General features: G+C 46.1%; 2 protein-coding genes across 3 annotated transcripts in view; both read right to left on the bottom strand.

Moving 5' to 3' along the window:
• The window catches only part of LOC143768285 (uncharacterized), a 371,133-nt gene that overhangs the window by 157,437 nt on the left and 191,478 nt on the right, over window positions 1–22,218 (bottom strand). The window lies entirely within an intron of this gene.
• LOC143766868 (uncharacterized) overlaps window positions 1–22,218 on the bottom strand; it is a 38,341-nt gene that overhangs the window by 3,304 nt on the left and 12,819 nt on the right. Inside the window, exons 6-7 of one of the 2 annotated variants that reach the window (XM_077254862.1) lie at window positions 21,154–21,244; window positions 628–738 (exon numbers count right to left, since the gene is read on the bottom strand). In XM_077254862.1, the coding sequence (XP_077110977.1) occupies window positions 628–738; window positions 21,154–21,244 (202 nt within the window). The remainder of the gene's footprint in view (window positions 1–627; window positions 739–21,153; window positions 21,245–22,218) is intronic. The other variant, XM_077254863.1, reaches the window with a different exon arrangement.

The following is a 22,218-nucleotide window of genomic DNA, read 5'->3' as shown; positions in this document are numbered from 1 at the left end:
AATGATACCATTTTGGTGCAGATACATTCTTTTAATCGCCCATTATTGCATTTTAATGCAATGTCGCAGTGACCAAAAAAATCATAATTCTGACGTTTCAATTTTTTTCTTGCTACGCCGTTTAGCTTTTAGGTTCATTTTTTTTATTGATAGATTGGGCGATTCTGAATGCGGCGATACGAAATATGTGTATATTTGATTTTTTTGTTTTATTTTGAATGGGGCGAAAGGGGGTTGATTTAATACTTTTATTTTTTTTTTTCATATTTTTTTAAAACATTTTTTTTTACTTTTGCCATGCTTCAATAGCCTCCATGGGAGGCTAGAAGCTAGCATAGCCTGATCGACTAGTGGCGGGTGGATCGTGAATCCACCCCCTGCTATTGCGAGCACATGTCAGCTGTTTTGAACAGGCTTTGATGCGGGCTCACCGCCGGAGGCCACATCAAAGCGGGGGTTCTGACCTCGGATGTACTATCCCGTTCGAGGTCAGAAAGGGGTTAAAGGGATTTCATCTGCTCTGGTTTTCTGCAATTTTGTCATATTAGGAATTCTGCAAATGGTGTGTCCCATCTCCTCTGGGATCTGCTCCTGCAATGTCTGCTTTGGACACCAGACGCGGCTTACTCAATGTGCAGGCGATGCTGGTAACAGAGGTGGGGTTGGAACCAGAAGCTCTTGGCGGTGCAGGCTCTGCCCAGTCACTAAGATTAGGGTGCCTGGCATCTGTAGTACCATCTGCCAATTGGAAAGCACCAAACATTTTTTAATCAGATAAATTTGTATTAACGATAACAAGATTTACAACAGATCACATGTTCATACTCATTTTATGTTTTACAGTAAATTAACCCCCCATGGAGGCCATATCGGGAGCAAACAATAATTCGTCCATAGTTGACAATATCAAACAGAGTTCCAGTTTACCACAAATTGTACTATATACTGGTAGAACATTAATCTTATCCAACCACGGCTGCCATAATTTATGGAAGAAATCTAGCTCGTCTCTCCTGGTGTAAATGCTTTTCTCAAGCTCAGTTATGTGGTTCGTTTGAGCAATGAATTCACGTCTGGACGGAGGCTCCTCTCTAACCCAATATTTTGCAATCCGTTTACTTGCAGCAAACGATAATCTTGCAATTACAATTTTAGTCGTATTGTCAGTTAATATTTACCCTAATATACATATCAACAGATCCCTAGGAATAACGTACCCATACACCACTCCAATGCAGTTCAACACTACAATCCAATAGGAGGACAATCTGGGACAATGCTAAAGCATATGCAATATGTCCGCCTGAGATTGCCAACACCTTGGGCAATCAGAGTTGGACTTTGAAAGCACCACACCTTACTAAAGCTTGAAGCATATTGCCGGAAGCTGCCAGATACAGCCTTGATCTCCTCTGGTTCAGTCCTCTGTGCTCAGCTCCTGGCTTGTGTATTTGTTTCCCGTTGTGACCCCGGCCTGTTTACTGACTACTCTTATGTCTCCTGAGTTAGTATTTTCTCTGGCCTCTTGGTTCTGACACGGCTATCTGTCTTTTCTTCTTCCCATCTTACTCCACAGAACAGTAGGTAACTGTGCTTCAAGCCTAGCGGTCTCTGTGTAAGTCCAAATCCATGTAGAGGGGTTAAAGAAGTTAAAGGGTAATGGGCAAAACTGTGAATATAGACAGTAACACATCTACTGAAATGATCAAGCTGAACAGTGATCCTCAGGAAAAAAAATGAGTAGTGGTGAAACTTCTCTGGAGTAATTGGACTATGGGACTTGGTGGCTCTAAGCCATATAAACTATCGTAAGAACCAATATTTTCTGTCAGATAAATGTCAAGAAGAAATATTAGACATTTAAATAGAACTTTTTATAATAGTGCAGAGCTGAGGGATCTGAAATTTAGATCTCAGGCATTTGGTAATTGAAACCTTTTTTTAAACACTACCAGGGAGATACAGACTCATAAGTGAGGCAGGCCGATCCCACCACAATCAGACTATCATACGGAATGAACATGTAACAAAACTTTAAAAAAAGTTATATCCTCAACAACAACATCTGTATGAGGGGAGAACTCCAACACTAAACCGGTGTTGCACTCATTTATGGTGGACCATTGGAGCTACTATGAGTCCTGACCACAAGAGTATAGAAACTAACATTGCTCCCCATTTCAGGAGAGATTGTGCAGTAATCTGAATTCCTTAGGATCAAAAACAATGGAATTTATGAGGTGGAGTGAATCCATGAAACCAGGGCTGGAGCCAACACATCTCCTGCCGGCGGGAATAAATGTACAGTGGGTACAGAAAGTATTCAGACCCCTTTACATTTTTCACTCTTTGTTTCATTGTAGCCATTTGGTAAATTTAAAAAAGTTCATTTTTCGCTCATTAAATGTGCACGCTGCACCCCATCTTGACTGAAAAAAATCAGAAACGTAGACATTTGTGCAAATTTAATAAAAAAGAAAACCTGAAATGTCACATGGTCCTAAGTATTCCGACCCTTTGCTCATACACTCATATATCAGTCCCATGCTGTCCATTTCCTCGTGATCCTCCTTGAGATGGTTCTATTCCTTCATTGGAGGCCAGCTGGGTTTAATTAACCCCCGGAGCCTTTTTCAGTTTTGCGTTTTCATTTTTAACTCCCCTTCTTCTCATGCCATAACTTTTTATTTTTCCATCAATATGGCCATGTGAGGACTTGTTTTTGCGAGACGAGTTGTACTTTTGAATGACACCATTGATTTTATCATGTCGTGTACTAGAAAATGGGAAAAGATTCCAAGTGTGGTGAAATTTAAAAAAAAAAGTGCAATCCCAGACTTGTTTTTTGATTCTCCAGGTCATTATGAGTTCATAGTAGTATAGGATACACTTGGCACACTCGTATGGGTCTGATGCAAAAAAGTGTTTATTATATACATACAGTATTCAAACGTTTCGGTCTACCAAGGACCTTCATCAGTGTGCTCTACAAATAAACAAAATAAAGTGCACAGACATAATCCGAAAACAGAAATTAAATAAAATAAAGTATATACCAGGAAATATATCTGGTCGCGTATGGTAGACTGGTAGAAGCCAGAAATGACACTCCAAACATTATAACAAAATATACGTCATATATGCGAAAAATATTCTACACAAATATGAGTGGAATCCATGGGAACCTTATAGGTACTAGGACTAGACTATAGAGTGTGGGGTTGGTGTCTCACGAAATAGATAGGGGGTACATACCTATGGAGAGCTGGAAAGAGGGTATAAAGCATAGACCCTTAGAAGTTATATTGCATCTGTAGTGAAATAGAGAGAATAGATATCTATATATACGAATGGCATGCATAGGAACGTGTGGCACAGTGACTAGAGGTTGTATGAATGGACGTACCAAGATAGTAGGTCCTTGGTAGACTGAAACGTTTGAATACTGTATGTATATAATAAACACTTTTTTGCATCAGACCCATACGAGTGTGCCAAGTATATCCTATACTACACTTCCTGGGCACCTACTTCTTCGGCACCTCCACCCTCGGGCTGTGCTTATCATCTACTTTTCCGCATTATGAGTTCATAGGCACCAAACATGTCTAGGTTCTTTTTCATCTATGTGGTGAAAAAAAACAAACAAACAAAAAAAAACTTTGTTAAAAAAAAAAGAAGAAAATTTGCGCCATTTTCCAATACCCGTAGTGTCTCATTTTTCGCGATATCGGGTCGGGTGAGGGCTTATTTTTGGTGCGCCGAGCTGTCGTTCTTTAATGACATCATGTTGGTGCAGATACAATATTTTGATCGCCCATTATTGCATTTTAATGCAATGTTGCGGCGACCAAAACAAGTAATTCTGGCAATTTTACTTTTTTCTTGCTATTCCGTTTAGCAATCAGGTTAATCCTTTTTTTATTGATAGATCGGGCGATTCTCAATGCGGCGATATCAAATATGTGAATGTTTGATTTTATTTTTATTGTTTTATTTTGAATCGGGCGTAAGGCGGGTGATTTGAATTTTTATATTTTTTATTTTTATATTTTTAAACTTTTTTGTTTTACTTTTGGCATGCATCAATAGTTTTCATAAGAGACTAGAAGCTGCCACAACCCGATCGGCTCTGCTACATAGAGGCGATGTTCAATTGGCCTGTATATAGCAGATTTACTCACTTGCTATGAGCGCCGACCACTGGGTTGCGCTCACAGGAAGCCAGCACTGAGAACCATAGAGGTCTCCAGGAGACCTCAGGTTGTCATGCCAACACATCGGTGACCCACGATCATGTGACGGGGGTCACCGGTGTGCGTATTGCCTTCGTGATTGCCATAAGTGAAATTTAAATGCCGCTTCAGAGTTTGACAGCGGCATTTAACTGGTTAATAGCCGTGGGTGGATCTTTATTCCACCCGCGGCTATTGCGGGCACATGTCAGCTGTTCAAAACAGCTGACGTGTCCCCGGAAAGATGTGAGCTCACCACCGGAGTCCACATCAAAGGGAGGGAGTCCAACTTCAGCGTACTATTACTCCCGATGTCGGTAAGGGGTTAAACTGATAGGACTTGATTTGGAAAGAGACAGACCTGTCTATATAAGAGCTCACAGTGGAAGTCAGACCAAATGAGAATCATGAGGTCAAAGAAACTGGCCAAGGAGCTCAGAGACAGAATTGTGGCAAGGCACAGATCTGGCCAAGGTTACAACAGAATTTCTACAGTACTCAAGATTCCTAAGAGCACAGTGGCCTCCATAATCCTTAAATGGAAGAAGTTTGGGACCAACAGAAGTCTTCCTAGACATGGCCATCCAGCCAAACTGAGCAATTGTGGGAGAAGAGCCTTGGTAAGAGAGGTAAAGAAGAACCCCAAGATCACTGTGGCCGAGCTCCAGAGATGAAGTAGGGAGATGGGAGAAAGTTCCACAAAGTCAACTATCACTGCAGCCCTCCACCAGTCGGGCCTTTATGGCAGAGTAGCCTGACGAAAGCCTCTCCTCAGTGCAAGACATATGAAAGCCACATAGAGTTTGCTAAAAAACACATGAAGGACTCCCAGACTATGAGAAATAAGATTCTCTGCTCTGATGAGATGAAGATAGACCTTTTTGGTGATAATTCTAAGCGGTATATGTGGAGAAAACTAGGCACTGCTCATCACCTACCCAGTACAATCCCTACAGTGAAACATGGTGGTGGCAGCATCATGCTATGGGGGTGTTTTTCAGCTGCAGGGACAGGACAACTAGTTGTCATTGAAGGAAACATGAATGCGGCCAAGTACAGATATATCCTGGATGAAAACCTCTTCCAGAGTACTCTGGACCTCTGACTCGGCCGAAGGTTTACCTTCCAACAAGACAATGACCCTAAGCACACAGCTAAAATAACAGAGGAGTGGCTTCAGAACAACTCTGTGACCATTCTTGACTAGCCCAGCCAGAGCCCTGACCTAAACCCGATTGAGCATCTCTGGAGAGACCTGAAAATGGCGTCCACCAACATTCACCATCCAACCTGACGGAACTGGAGAGGATCTGCAAGGAAGAATGGTAGAGGATCCCCAAATCCAGGGGTGAAAAACTTGTTGCATCATTCCCAAGAAGTCTCATCGCTGTACTAGCTCTAAAGGGTTAATACTGAGCAAAGGGTCTGAATACTTATGACCATGTGATATTTCAGTTTTTCTTTTTAATAAATTTGCAAAAATTACTACATTTTTGTTTTTTTTCAGTCAAGATGGGGTGCAGAGTGCACATTAATAAGAAAAAAAATTAACTTTTTTTGAATTTCCAAATGGCTGCAATGAAACAATGAAGAATGTAAAGTCTTCTTCTGAATACTTTCCGTACCCAATGTATATTACAGCCATCAGCCACGCACAGCTCAGAGATACATCATGGCACAGGTGTGATGTTTATTATGTCGTTCATCACAATCTTGTATGAAGTTAGTCGGTTTTATAAGAAATTGAAAAGTCCGGATAAAGGGAAACTCTGCTGTTATTGGTCAGAAATTCACACTTGGCCTCACTGCACATTTACTGTTGTCGATCATAAAAGTGAAGTTTGGCCAGAAAGACTGGACCTGGTCTTGTAAATCTAAAAATGACCCAAGCGATCCTTAATAGGATGAACAGCCAGAGACATAATATTAGGAAAGGTGTAATCTGTCTGTTTAGGCACTTCGTTTTAGAATATAAACGAGATCCCACCAGTTTAACCCCTTAGTGACAGGGCCAATTTTTACAATTCTGACCACTGTCCCTTTATGAGGTTAGAACTCTGGAACGCTTTAACAGATCCCGCTGATTCTGAGATTCTTTTTTGGTGACATATTGTACTTCATGTTAGTGGTAACATTTATTCGATATTACTTGTGATTATTTACGAAAAAGACGGAAATTTGGCGAAAATTTAAAAAATTTAGCAATTTTCAAACTTTTAATTTTTATGCCCTTAAATCAGAGAGATATGTCACACAAAATAGTTAATAAATAACATTTCCCACATGTCTACTTTACATCAGCACAATTTTGGAAACAATTTTTTTTTTTGTTAGGAAGTTAAAAGGGTTAAAAGTTGACCAGCGATTTCTAATTTTTACAACAAATTTTACAAAACAATTTTTTTTTAGGGACCACCTCATGGAGCGCCCCCACACCGCCGCTGGGCCGAGGGGTACCCGGTACCGGGCCTCTGAGTCTCTGCTCTGGGGTTGTCACGGTGGCTAGACCCGGTCCGTGGCCCGGCCGGTCAGTGGGGGACGTCCGGTGCAATGAGTGGTGATAATGGTGCAGTTGTGGGGTGCAGGTGCAGTAAATAATGAGGACACCAGGTTGCAGTCTCTTTACCTCTTTACTGAAGATCTCAGAGTCCTCAGTCCGGAATCCAGATCACCAGGCTGCGCAAGTCCGGCCGGTCCAATGGCACTTCCAGAGTTCACTTTGCAGGTGGAAATCAGTGCCTTCCTTCTAGCGCTATGTGTTGTAGTCCTTCCCTGCCGTGCTTACGGAAAGTACCCCACAACTGTTGTGTCTGTTTCTTAAGTTCCCTCACAACTCGATTAGATGATGTTCTGCTAATCCTCCGTCCCTCCCGATGTTCTGGTTAGGACGGCACCCGTATGACGGGTAGGCTTGGAGCTCTTCCGGGACCCTAGAGTCGCCCCTCTCCACAAGTTGCCCCCCAAGACTGCATAGGTGATTTGATGTGAGACAGCCCGCCTGAGACTGACTGTCCTGCCGTAGGTTTGAAGTATTGCTTGAAGCTAGATGTCTATATACTTCCTCGGCGTTCCGGCCACCGGCTACACGCCTCAGTAGGATGTTGCCTCGATCTCACGGCACGACCCCTACTGGTATTCTCCTATTTGCTTCGATCTCGTTTCTCACTCAGCACAATATATCTCTCTTCTATTCCTTCCTTAGGGCACCGCCGCTTCTCTGTGCAGGCACGGTCCCGTTACATTCTTTCCTGTAGCCAGGTCTCCATCAGGGTCCCAAACCTGACAGAGGCCCTACCGATTCCTCTCCCGCAACACCCTCTGCCACAAGGTGTTGCCTGGTTCTTATCCAGTCAGCTTTCTCACTAACTTCCTGCCTGACCTCCAGTTTTACCAGTGTGTGAGGAGTGGCCTAATGAATAGAACCCTTAGCTCCCCCTGGTGGCCCGGCTGTGAAATGTATTGGTGTCTGTGATACCTGGTCAGACGAACTCCTTCAGTGCCATCAAACGTACCATGGCTCCCCATAGCGGCGGGACCACAGTACTGCAACGACCAGGACTCTGGGGCGCTGCACTCACATTTAAAGTCACTTTGAGGGGTGTACGTGACAGAAAATACCCAAACTTGACACCATTCTAAAAACTACACCCCTCAAGGTCCTCAAAACCACATTCAAGAAGTTTATTAACCCTTTATGTGCTTTACAGCAACTGAAACAATGTGGAAGGAAAAAATGAACATTTAACTTTTTTTGCAAATACTGTATTTTACTTCAGAACCATTTTTTAAATTTTTTTAAAAAGAGAAAATGAACCACAAAATTTGTTGTGCAATTTCTACTGAATACACCGATACCCCATATGTGGGGGTAAACCACTGTTTGGGCGCATGGGAGAGCTCGGAAGGGAAGGAGCGCCGTTTGACTTTTTCAATGCAGAATTGGCTGGAATTGAGATCGGACGCCATGTCACGTTTGGAGAGCCCCTGATGTGCCTAAACAGTGGAAACCCCCACAAGTGACACCATTTTGGAAACTAGACCCTTAAAGGAACTTATCTAGATGTGTGGTGAGCACTTTAAACCCCCAGGTGCTTCACAGAAGTCTATAACGTAGAGCCTTGAAAATAAAAAATCAAATTTTTTCTACAAAAATGATATTTTCACCCCAAAATGTTTATTTTCACAAGGGTATCATGGGAAATTAGACCCCAAAAGTTGTTGTTCAATTTCTCCTGAGTACGCCGATACCCCATATGTGGGGGTAAACCACTCTTTGGCCACACGGCAGAGCTCGGAAGACAAGGAGCTCCGTTTGACTTTTTCAATGCAGAATTGGCTGTAATTGAGATCGGACGCCATGTTGCATTTGGAGAGCCCCTGATGAGCCTAAACAGTGGAAACCCCCCACAAGTGACACCATTTTGGAAACTAAACCCATTAAGGAACTTATCTAGATGTGTGGTGAGCACTTTGAACCCCCAAGTGCTTCACAGAAATTTATAACGCAGAGCTGTGAAAATAAAAAATCCTTTCTTTTCCTCAAAAAACAGGATTTTTGGTTGCTTACCGTAAAATCTGTCTCTCGGAGCCTTCATTGGGGGACACAGGAACCATGGGTGTATGCTGTTGCCACTAGGAGGCTGACACTATGCAAATAAAAAAGTTAGCTCCTCCTCTGCAGTGTACACCCTACCGACAGGAAGTAGGATATTCAGTTAGTGAAAAAGCAGTAGGAGAAGTAACGTGTAAATGAGAAAGAATAATAATATAATAATCTTTATATAGCGCCAACAAATTCCGCAGCGCTTTACAGTTTAACAGTTTCAAACACTCAAAGAGTGTTCAAAGAACTCAAACGTTAACAGTATACTGTAACACAATAAACAGAGCTGTTCAACATGGGAGGGTGCTGTGTCCCCAATGAAGGCTCCGAGAAACAGATTTTATGGTAAGCAACCAAAAATCCTGTTTTCTCGGAGCCTTCATTGGGGGACACAGGAACCATGGGACGTCCCAAAGCAGTCCCTGGGGTGGGAACAGCAATCGACTCCAATCTAGGTCGGAGGAACTCACCACCGTCGCCTGCAAGGTCTTCCTACCTAAGCCGGCATACGCCGAAGCTAGGCATGGAAGTTTCGCGAACATGTGGAGGACCGATCATCGGTCTGTAGAGGTGCAAGGCAGAGGCCCTGTATGTGCACCACCGGAAGGCGCCCACTGCCCAGATAGAGTGCGCCTTAAACCTGGAAGGGGGAGCTCTGCTCTTACCTGGTAAATCTAAACAGTGCTAACTGGATTTTGCGGGCATACGTTGATTTGGCCGGAGGGCCTCTCTACGCCGAGCCCATATACTGAAAAGGAGGAGGGCGGCCTTAGCTGGATAGATGCACCTCGCCCTGACCCAGTGGCGTGATGAGAGAATGCTACGAAGGAGGAGTCCGAGCAGGATGAAAGGAAGGGAATCAAGAACGATGGACAGAGCCATGGAGAACCTCGGCAAGGTAAGGGCAGAGCACTGAACCTGAGATCCACAGAATGTACAAAACTGCTGTCACAGACTCTGGAAGTGGTTGAGAGACTGAAAAGAAGGTATAAAACGAAAATAGACCCACCCCTCGCAAAAATGCAGGAATGTCCGATGTCTTGAAGAAAAGGAGGGCCTGTATAAAGGCTTTCATTAGATTAAAGGAAAGCACACGCGGTCCCTGGAGAACAACGAAGTTTAGCCTGAGGAAGAAGAGAACTCGTCCCTCCGATGACCTCCTTAAAAATTGGTTCAAGTTGGAGCCAAACTGACGGAAAACCTCGGAAGGCAAGCTGGTGAGGGACTTCCTAGAGGATAAGTCCTGCCACGCCTTAAGCAAAATGGTCCTTCGGATGGGCACGATATTGCTGGATGTCCAAGCAGCACCTGCAGCGGCATCCGTGGAGGCGGATACCATGTACCTACCTGCAAGAGTAAATTAGTTCGCAAGGACAGCGATTTCCTCCAATCTGACTCCATGAAGGGTGTCCTGATGGAGCAGCTTAGCCCATGCGTCTATAAACTTTGCTGCCCAGGTGGAAACAAAGGCAGGTCACAATGTAGCGGTGGACACTTCAATGGTCGACTTTGCCATGGACTATTAGTCCGCCGTTGGTATCCTTGAGGGATGCTCTTTCTGGGAGAGGAGGACTGTATCGGTGGAAAAACTGGAAGCCGGAGGGTCCAGAGACGGAGAAGAGGACCAGTTCGCAGTAAGGTCAGGAGAGAGGGAATCTAGGAAACCGAGACGCTTCCCTCGTTGGAACGGCTGGATTAAGGATTCCAAGAGAAAACCCAGAAAAAAAACATTAAATTGAAATGACAAGAAAGGACTTGAGAGTAGGGTACTGGGGACCCGCTAGAGAGCAAAACGCTGAGGACGTACCGAAGGGGGCCTCGGGTGAAACCCTGGATCTCAACCCAGCAGTGTAGGCTCTGCTACCTCAACAAAATGGCTCAGAAAGGGAGAACCGTTTGAAGACCACCTCTTGCCCGTCTAAGTAAATAGAACGGAGACTACCAGATGACTCCGCAGACTCAAATCCGTCAGGAAGCTAAACTTAAGCGTACAGGGCTGAAGATGGTTAACAGGGACTATGAAAAATGTTGACAAGATGGGCAATGATAGGCACAATCGGATATGAGCAGTCAAAGGAGGAGAGTCCATGGAAAACGTGGAGTATGTCAATTCCATGGAAAGTTGGCCCCAGGAAGGGGTACGTAGGCCCCAGAAAAGGACTTGACTGCCAAAGGGAAGATCCTCACCTATGACGACATGGGTGACCCTATCCGTCCTGGACCCTCTGGAACAGGGAGAGGATTGTAGTGTGTAGATCTACTTACCTAAGTATAAGACACCACACAAACGAGGGTAACAGTGAAAAGGATACGAATCCTGCTGAAGGAAGGAACGTTTTATCACCAAAACGCCATCACTGGATCCAGGCGTGGAGCAGCCTTCTACACTGGACGTGCACATAGTAGGATCCAATTCCTATCCGAGGTGGGAGAACCTGTTCCTGCCACGGTCGGAAATAAAATCCCGGAGCTGCTCGAGGTTTAATCCAGTGTCTGTAAGAAAGAAAAGGTAAGAACTGACACATAAAAGGGAAGCTACGTATTGAGGTAGTTCAAAGACCCCTAGAATAGTGCAGTGAGCAATCATGAGTCAAGGTATTATATGAGCTCTGACTCCGTAAGAGACAGCCTGAACGTATACTACTGTAAATCATATATGATAGGAGTAACGCACTGGATAGTGCAGATAGACCTAGGGCAGCACTGTAAACTGACCTACTGGATAGGTAGTGGTAGGCCCGAATAACCAGATGGAGAGGAAGGCCCCTGGGGAGCAACACGTAATTAAGGCCCAGTGCGTGGCTGAAGAAAAACTGTGACCAGTCGGTACCTGACACCAGCGTGTCCGACCTACCTGAAAGTGGACAGGCCACTTATGCTGCCACTGCGGTCCACCCTGTGGCACTGAGGTCCACCTTGTGGTACGTGGTAGATCTTCCGTTTAACTGTTAATAGACCACAGACGTTATTGACCCTGAAACACACGGTAAAAGTTGCGCCTCTGACTCACCTGAAAGCGGATTGTAACCGCTGCGGCAGCCAGCCAGGAGTGATGGATACCGGGCCCCTCTCTCTGAGTGACTAGAGGAGAGCCTAGGCAGATTCTGCAAAGGACCCATAAGAGCGTGATAGAGGGCGTTTCTGACTCACCTGACTCTGGGGCAAGAGAGCAGGACCAATGCAGTACTCGATCTCGGGCACGTCTAAACCACTGGAGAGACGGCAGGTATTGACTAAATGTGTCTGGAAGCTGACATCTAAAACCTGGCAAGCGGGCAGAGTACTGCTGCAATCGAACGGGAGGAATAGGAGAGGGCGCCTGACTTACCTGAATACAGTACAGAATGCCAGTACCACTGCAGTGGTCAATCCAAGACACGTCTTATCCGTTGAAGAAACGACAGTTTCAAATACCGTACTGTACCTGGAAAGTGGTGCGTGAAGATCAAGGCACAGATCTAATACCGTACAGAATACCAGTACCACTGGAGCAGTCAACCCAAGGCCAGTGTAATCCAATGAAACTACGACAGTTTCAAAGTACCCTACTGTACCTGGTAGGTGGTTCGTCAACAACCTGGATAACGGGAAGAGTACTGCTGCGATCGTCTCTCAGTATCCTGCGACTGCTTTAGCGTGGAGGGAACCCTGGAGAAGGGTATCAGAGAGAGCCAATTCTGTGTTGCGGTCTAGGTCTGAATACCTGATGGCATTAGGCAGAATAACTGTTTCACGTGTAGAAGGCCGCACCACGAAGTCTGTCCTGAAGCATATACTGTACAGTCAGTTCTCCAGAAGGCCGAGCTGTAGGCTTGGTATCAGAGGGAGACTAAACTCTCTCTCTGTTGTGTACCTGGGTTAAAACCCTTGGGCCTGCGATTTGTGGTCAGCTTCTTTATTCACTGAGCCACGGCAGACATGCTGGAGAATACAGACCTTTACACAGCTGGAAGTTGATCCCCTAACACTGCAATCGTGAAGGGGTAGAAGCAGCTCATCTCTCTAATTGTAGAGTAACGCTAGCATCACGAGAGGGCTGCGTTGAGATGCAGGGAGGGGGCCTGTTGCCATGCTCCGCTGAACTCATGTAATAGCAGACTTCACAACAGGAGTGTGACGTAGCAGAAATCTATGAGAGGAGACTGCAAGGGAAAATTCTACAGAGCAAACGGCATATGGCAGGACTTATAAAGGCCCCTCTCACTGTGGAGGTGACTGCCCGGTTCTAGAGCACTCATTATATGAGCTACTGCATTGCTCCAGAGCATTTAATACACCAGTCACTGCACTGCTCTATAGTACCTATTACGCCAGTGACTGCCCGGCTGTAGAGCACTCATTATATGAGCGAATGCATTGCTCCAGAGCATTTAATACATTACACTAGTGACTGTACGGCTCCATAGCACTTATTACCCCAGTGACTGCCTGGCTGTAGATCACTCATTATATGAGCGACTGCACTTCTCCAGAGTATTCATTGCACTAGGGACTCCAGAGCACTTATTTCACCAGCCCCAATAGGAATGATGGTGACTCTCAGTAATAACCGAGCCTGCAGATAGAATTGCCCGTACAAACTGTATCCTGCAGTGTCTGGCTTATACTTTGTACCCCGTCTGGTACCTGGATCAAGCGCTGCCATCTGGGTCCAGGTGCCAGGAGATGTTCTGCTGCCAGGCTGTAGGGCTATTAGCGCTGAAGATGTAGGTCCCGCAGGAAGAAGGCCATCGTCCGGATCCACAAGCCAGAAAAAGGGCAACCCCAAGAAGACTGACAGAGACCGAGAGGGCAAAAGTGTGCCCTGCAGAGATGTACTCTGAAAGAGCCCGCTCTGAAGCCGGAGGGGGGCGGAACCAATCGCTGGCTCAAAGCAGAGAAATGGAGCAGAGAGGGGAGACGGGTCCGAAAGGAAGAAACAAGCGACGGGCGTAAGAGAAGGCCGCCTGAAACACAGGGAAGGGGGAGTGGAGCCAAGTGCCAGGTGCGGGTAGGGGAAACATGGCACCGGCTTCAATGAAGCTGAGGGGGCGGTTCCGGAAGGAAGCCACAAGCGACGGGTGGGAGAAAAGCCCGCCTGAAGTGCAGGGAAGAAGGGGCGGAGCCAACGCCGCAACTAGGCCCGAGTGAAGCCGGGACCTAGATTATGGCTGGTAACCGCCGGAGCATGGGGGTTTAGTGCCCCAAATACCCCCGCATTTAAGGAAAGAAGCCCAAAAGGCCAGTGCTACATCTAGGCCTGAGAAAAACCGGGACCTACAGTACAAATGGTGACCGCCGGAACACAGGGAGCGGAGTGGATGGCCCTAAAAGCGCAGCAAGGGTACACGTGAATTAAAGGGGATAGACACCTAATGCCCTCTATTAAAACAAGGAATTTTTTTTTTTAAACTTCTTATCTTCTTGGAGAGAGAAAAAATACCTCCTTATCCGGGATAGATCGGACGTCCGATAATCCAGCATAGTGGGACGTCCGCGTCTCCTCAAACCGACAGGCTCTGGTGGGCGAGTGGGTGGGAGACGGAGGCAGGCCCAGGTCCGAATCACCTGAACACGCTTCTGTGTTAGGGGCTGGGGTCCTGCCGACTGAACGTATGAGTATACGGGGTGGCAGTACACGCCGTACTCATAGTCTCTTTGTGGGACTACAGGTGTGACTGTTCACCCTGTATCCCTCCGGAAACCTGAAAAGAAACGACGCACATTGAGGTAGATAAGGATCTAATGAAAGACCCGTGTCCACCTCCTACTGACACTAAGCTAACCTGAATATCCTACTTCCTGTCGGTAGGGTGTACACTGCAGAGGAGGACCTAACTTTTTTATTTGCATAGTGTCAGCCTCCTAGTGGCAGCAGCATACACCCATGGTTCCTGTGTCCCCCAATGAGAGGCGATAGAGAAATGATTTTTTAGCTCACAATTTTTTATTTTGTCAAGGGTAACAGGAGAAATTGGACCCCAAAATTTATTGTGCAATTTATCCTGAGTATGCCGATACCTCATATGTGGGGGGGACCACTGTTTGGGCACATGCAAAATGCAGACTTTGATGGAATGGTCTGCGGGTGTCACATTGCGTTTGCAGAGCTCCTGATGTAACTAAACAGTAGAAACCCCCCACAAGTGACCCCATTTTGGAAACTAGAACCCCCCCAAGGCAGGGCCGCCATCAGGGCATCACTGCCCTGACTAGAGTATGGGGCCCGGTGGGGAGAGGGGGCTCGCATCGGGCCCCGTCTCATCTGCTCACAGGGCCCCTACCGGCAAGCTAAACCGGGCCCTTAGCGGCGCTGCGGCAACACTATTGACATGCGGGTCCGCACCTGAACGTCAATAGTTAACAGCCGCCAGCCAATCGGAGGCTGGCAGCTGACGTCAGCCGCAGTGTGCACGTTGCCGGCGTCTGACGTCAGTGTCAGTTGCCGGCAAGTGAGAGCTTCAGCTGAGTGGAGGGAGCTTCGCCTTCGCCGCAGGAGCGAGGTCAGGTAATAACTTTTTATTATTATTATTATTATTATTATTATTATTATTATTGAGAGCAGCGATCCGGGGGGCCCAGGGCTGAATGCTAGACACACTGGGGGCAGAATGCTGGACACACTGGGGGCAGAATGCTGGGCACACTGGGGGCAGAATGCTGGACACACTGGGGGCAGAATGCTGGACACACTGGGGGCAGAATGCTGGACACACTGGGGGCAGAATGCTGGACACACTGGGGGCAGAATGCTGGACACACTGGGGGCAGAATGCTGGACACACTGGGGGCAGAATGCTGGACACACTGGGGGCAGAATGCTGGAAACACTGGGGGCAGAATGCTGGACACACTGGGGGCAGAATGCTGGACACACTGGGGGCAGAATGCCGGACACACTGGGGGCAGAATGCCGGACACACTGGGGGCAGAATGCCGGACAAACTGGGGGCAGAATCCTGGACACACTGGGAGCAGGACTGGAGACAGGTGGGGCAAGAATGGAGATATGGGGCAGAATGAAAGACATGGGGCAGGATTGGATCATGGGGCAGGATGAATACGATGGAGACAGATGGGGCAGGATCGGGAGATCACATGGGGAAGAATGGATACTCATGAGGGCAGGATGGCAGAACATATGGCTGAAGCCAGGTATGAGATACACGGGGCCAGGATGGGGAATATTATTATTACCATAGGGGCGAATTACGAGATATTATTACTGCAGTGACGTATTTATTTTATTTTTTGAGGACACTGTTTTAAATGGGGGGCAGTCCTTTTACCGTGTATAGTGATACTATGTCGCCTTTTTTTCTTCATGTGGTGTAATGTAGAAGTTGGGAAAAATTAAGTAATGTGTTCTGCAGGCGGAGCTCGAGATAACTGTGTTATTTCCTGCAGAGACAAGTCTTGCCGGAAGAAGTGATGGCGGTCTGTGCGGGATGACAGAGGAAGGACTTCACCTAGAGACGTCACTAGTGAGTCAGTGTTACCTCTACACTGACACTATACACGGTATACTATATACAGAGGTCCTGTGTACAATGTCACCAGTGATCACTGGATTACCTATACATTATATACAGAGCTCCTGTGTATAATACCACCAGTGATCTCTGTATTACCTCTACACAGACACTGCATACTAAGTACAGATCTCCTGTGAATACTGGCACTTATGGTGATAGTATTGTGTTTTTTTTATTACTGATCAGTATTGTAGTATTCAGTCACTATGTGGTGGTAATATGTGGTCTGGACATGGTGTTGCGGTATTTGTCCCTTGTATGTGCTATTTGGTCACTATGTGGTGGTAATATGTGGTCTGGTCATGGTGAGGTGTTATTTGTTCCCTGTATTTGATATTATTCGATCACTGTGGTGGTAATATGGTGTCTGATCATGGTGTTGTAGTATTTGTTCTTTGTATAAGATATTATTCTGTTACTGGTGGTAATATGTGGTCTGGTCACGGTGCTGTGGTATTTATTCCTTGTATGTGATATTATTCAGGCACTGTGGCGGTAATATGTGGTCTGGACATGGTGCGGTGGTATTTGTTCCTTGTATGTGATATTATTCGGGCACTGGTTGTAATACGTGGCCTGGACATGGTGCGGTGGTATTTGTTCCTTGTATGTCATATTATTGGTCATTTTAAAAATTGAAAAATAAATAAAAATATACCTAAATTGTATTGCATATTTTAACAAATATTTAATAGGTTACAGTAGAGTAGGGCCCGGCCAAAAGTGTCTATCGTGTTATGGTTATGAACATAAGGATGAATGACCTCGTGGAGATCAAAACATCCAACACCGCGGAGACACCATCACGTGTTTCTCAACGCAGTGATCCAGAACACTGCCCCACCCCTTATGGGAAATATGCAAATGCATGTAGAAAAGCCGCAGAGACACCATCACATGTTTCTCAACGCAACCAACTCCACACTGATGAGGGGCAAATACCCCGAAACAGCTGTCTGTGGATGGATACCATGTTTTGGCATAGGTGGTTTTCCTTTATTGGATGCTGCCCTTCCCGTGGTTGTTCCTTCCCGGTGAAAGACCTGGCTGTGGTGAGTACTTTGAAAGCCCAAGTGCTTCACAGAAGTTTATAATGCAGAGTAAAATATATATATTTTTTTTTCCACAAAAATGATTTCTTTTTCCCCCAATTTTTTATTTTCCCAGGGATAACTGGAGAAATTGGACCCCAAAATTTGTTGTTCAATTTGTCCTGAGTACGCTGATACCTCATATGTGGGTGTAAACCACTGTTTGGGCGCACGCCAGGGCGCGGAAGGGAAGTAGTGACGTTTTAAAATGTAGACTTTGATGGAATGGTCTGCGGGTGTCATGTTGCATTTTCAGAGCCCCTGATGTACCTAAACAGTAGAAACCCCCACAAGTGACCCTATTTTGGAAACTAGACCTCCCACCAAGGAACTTATCTAGATGTGTGGTGAGCTGTTATGACCTGGTGGTTACGGAGCAGCACTGATATGACCTGGTGGGTAAAATAAATCATGGACAAGCTCTGAGAAGGTGGTAGCTTTACTGACCGCAATCCCTACTCCTAGCACCAACACTAGAAATAGCCGTGGACTGTTCCTGACTCTCCCTAGACACCTCGTCACGGCCTAAGAACTAACTACCCCTGAAGATGGAAACGGAAAACTATCTCGCCTCAGAGAAACTCCCAAAAGGAAAGATAGCCCCCCCCCACAAATATTGACGGTGAGTGGAGAGGGAAATGACAAACACAGAAATGAAAATAGATTTTAGCAAAGGAGGCCAATACTATCTAAATAGACAGAAATAGAAAAGGATACTGTGCGGTCAGTATTAAAAAACAAAAAATCCACGCAGAGTTTACAAAAAATAGTCTCCACACCGATTCACGGTGTGGAGGGGCAAATCTGCTTCCCAGAGCTTCCAACTAGCCTGAATATTTCATAATGACAAGCTGGACAAAACAAAAAGAGACATAACTTAAACCTGAACAGAAGGTCAAAAGCAAAGGAACAACCCAAGAACTAGCAGAACTTATCTTAAGCTGAAATTGACTGGCCAACAGAGAAATCCAAGGAGAGGACTGAATCCAACCAGAAAACATTGACAGCTGGCAAGGACTACAGACCAGAGCCAAGTTAAATAGCAAGGCCAGGGAACCGATTAGTGAAAGCAGCTGCTAAGTTCCACTCGAAATCACCAGAGGGAGCCCAAGGGCAGAACTCTCAAAAGTACCATTCATAACCACAGGAGGGAGCCCAAGCACGGAATTCACAACAGTGAGCATTTTTAACGCCCAAGTGCTTCACAGAAGTTTGACGCAGAGCCAGGAAAATAAAAAATAATTTTTTCCCCACAAAAAATGATTTTTTAGCCCCCAATTTTTTATTTTCGCAAGGGTAACAGGAGAAACTGGACCCCAAAAGTTGTTGTCCAATCAGTCCTGAGTATGCTGATACCCCATATGGGGGGTAAACCACTGTTTGGGCGCACGGCAGAGCTCAGAAGGGAGGGAGCACCAATTGACTTTTTGACCGCCAAATTGGCTGTAGCGTTTGGAGAGCCCCTGATGTACCTAAACAGTGGAAACCCCCCAATTCTAATTCAAACCATAACCCCAACACACCCCTAACGCTAATCCCAACCCAATCCATAACCCTAATCCCAAAACACCCCTAACCCTATGGCATAACCCTAATCACAACCCTAACGCCAAAACACCCCTAACCCAAATGCCAACCCTAACCCTAATCAAATCCCTAAGCCCAACACACCCCTAATCATAATCTCAAGCCTAACCTCAAACCTAACTCCAACCTTAACCCTAATCCCAAACCTAACCCTAATCCCAAACGTAACCCTAATGCCAACCTTAACCCTAATACCAACCCAAACCCTAATCCAAACCCTAATCCCAACCCTAACGCTAAGTTTAGCCCCAACCCTAACGCTAAGTTTAGCCCCAACCCTAACTTTAGCCCCAACCCTGGCCCTAACACTAACTTTAGCACCAACCCTAACTTTAGCCCTAACCCTAACTTTAGCCCCAACCCTAACCCTAACTTTAGCCCCAACCCTAGCCCTAACCCTAATTGATAAATAGAAATACATACATTTTTTTTATTTGATCATATTTTCCTAACTAAGGGGGTGATAAAGGGGGGGGGGGTTATTTACTATTTTTTTATTTTGATCACTGTGAGAGGATCTCACAGTGACCAAAATAAAACAAGAGGAAGAATCTTCCTCTGCCGGCCGGCACAACATGGCAGGCACACTGCGCCCATTTTCTTCCCTAAGGAAGAAGCCGGCAGCCAGGAGGGGACGCAGGAGGACCCAGGGACACCGGTAAGTATGATAGGGTCCCCGAATCCCCCTATTTCTCTGTCCTCTGATGTGCGATCACATCAGAGGACAGAGACTGACGCGTAGCTTTTTTGTGTAACCGTTTACCGGCGATCACAAAACAGGGGTCAGTAAAAACCGACCCCGATCATGTTCTTTGGGGTCTCGGCTACCCCTGGCAACCGAGACCCCAAAGATCTGCAGGGTGCCAGCCGGCGCACTGCGCATGCGCCCGCCATTTTTCCCCCGGAAAAAGATGGCGGGGCATATCGGGAACCATGAGGAGCATCGGGGGAGAGGGGTGAGTATCGGGGGGCTATTGGGGACCCTATTTCTCTGTCCTCTGATGTGCGATCACATCGGAGGACAGAGAAATTAAATGGGTAATCGCGGGTTTTTGGTTTTTTTTTGTGGCCGCCGGTAAACTGTTAATTACTGGACTGGTGGTCGCAACCTGGGGGTCGGTAAAACCCCCCCGAATGATGTTCTCTGGGATCTCGGCTACCCTCGATAACAGAGACCCCAGAGAAAATCCGATTCTGGGGGGGCGCTATTCACTTTTTCCACAGCGCCTTTAATTAATGGCGCTGTGGTTTAAGTACCCTTAACTGCCGCCGTTAAAGGCGTATCGGCGGTCGTTAAGGGGTTAAGACTCATATCAGAACGTGTGTCTAATAGGTCCCAAAGATTTGTGAATAGAGAATCCTGTTGGATTTTTAAACTATCCACACTTAAACCGGAGGATTTTCCATGTACATATATTGTTCTTTATACAGATTTTATTGTGCAGCCAATATGCATTTTACATCTATTTGTATTGTTTTGTATACGAAGAAAGGTTTCTACACAAAGAACTGCACCATAGGCGCGGTGTAATTAATGAATTAAGCAATTGGATCAGTGACGCCGTTCTGGAGGATATAAAACATCCACAATGTATTATTTATAATACATATATAAGCCTGAGGAAGGAGCTGGTTCACATCGGAAAGGAGTAGAATATTAACATGAAAAGTTGTTGTTTTTTACGTTCATTTCTTTTGATAGCCAACTTTATGGCTCAGCACTTGGCAGCGCTTTCCAAAGTCCTGATTTTTTCCTTCTTCCCATATCAGGGATTTCGGAAGCCAACAGCATCATTACCCTCCGTTTTCTCATCATAATATTTTTCTACCTTGTCAGCACATTCTACGTACGCTGTCATTTGGCTTTGTAGTTTACAGATCTGGGCAGGTAACAGCGTCTCCTAAACCCAGGGGGTAGGTGGATCTACCAGGTTGCAAGTTCTATAGAAAAGGGCTTTCAATGACCAAAGTCATTAGAACAGTTTTGGGTGGAGGAGAATGTTGTGGTCTAGAGGTAAAATGGTGATCATGGTAATACGGCCGGACTACACCACCGATAAAGCAGCCACAGCCGGTGATGAGAAGAATCTGTGACTTCTCTGCATTTAGTGGTTACTACTCACCTGGGTAGTCATATGTAGGAATCTCCTCTTTACACCACTCATCCCCCCTCACATATGTCTCTGTAGTATTAATATGGGTCAGATCTTCACCCTGAAACAAATATTATAAAAGTCACCGACAGATGGAGAAGTCCCATCTATGATCAGCTCTAATCCTGCCATCTCCACCGTTCTCATTACACAAGTATAAAACATATAATACTGGTGGATAAATCAAGACTGAACACAAGACCTTCACCGGCGTCTACACAGTGTGACAGTCGCTGGTAAGGTGACAGAGGGGAGATATGTGTCACTGCGCTTAACGGCGTCAGTGATGTGAAACCAGAGGATTTTTCTCCAGCACACGACGTGTTGTGAGGCCGGATTTCTGTGGACCTTCACAGAGCGGGTGGGAGAAGGTCCACCTTATCTCCCATGGCAGACCTGCCAGGACCTGCCTGAGGACATGATCATGTGATCAATCACATGACGGGGAAGTTACAGGCTTGGGGTGAAATATCCGAGCTCTGCAGGCAGTCTGGGCTCAGCTAGCCGGGAGAGAGGACTCCAGAGGCTTTGTGGCTCGTCGAGCACAGACTGAACCTGTCCTGCTCCAGAGCGGGCTGCAACCCGCAACTTACGGACTGTGCTGCAGTTTTTTTTTCTTTTGTTATTTTGCTCCAGTTTTAGCCAAAAATTCTAAGTTTCTTTTCCCCACAAGTTGGTTTATGCTGCCTTACAATAAACCAACGAGGATTTAAAGCGACAGTGTTCCCATTTTTCCTACCTCTGTGTGCCGCCACGTGAGTGTGGAACACCCGCCAGGGCCGTGGGGTACTCGGTACTGGGTCTGGTACTTAAAGGGGATGTCACGATGGCAGCAACCCAGTCCGTGGCCCTGGGCACCCAAGTAAAAGGGAATGTCCTTAAAGGGTCATTGAATAAAGTCAATGCTCGTGATGCCACCTGTGGTATTCGGTCAGGGTGACCGACGCTGCTTAAAGGGGTCCTCTGAGGAGATGTTGTGGCAGAAGTGATGGTATGGCTTCCCACAGATGAAGCTGGGTCCCCAGGGCTTCCGGT

Source organism: Ranitomeya variabilis, chromosome 4, assembly GCF_051348905.1.
Source record: "Ranitomeya variabilis isolate aRanVar5 chromosome 4, aRanVar5.hap1, whole genome shotgun sequence".
In the NCBI taxonomy this organism is placed as follows: Eukaryota; Metazoa; Chordata; class Amphibia; order Anura; family Dendrobatidae; genus Ranitomeya; species Ranitomeya variabilis.
The sequence above is the reverse complement of the archived record's forward strand: the minus strand, read 5'-3'. Positions and strand labels throughout refer to the sequence as shown.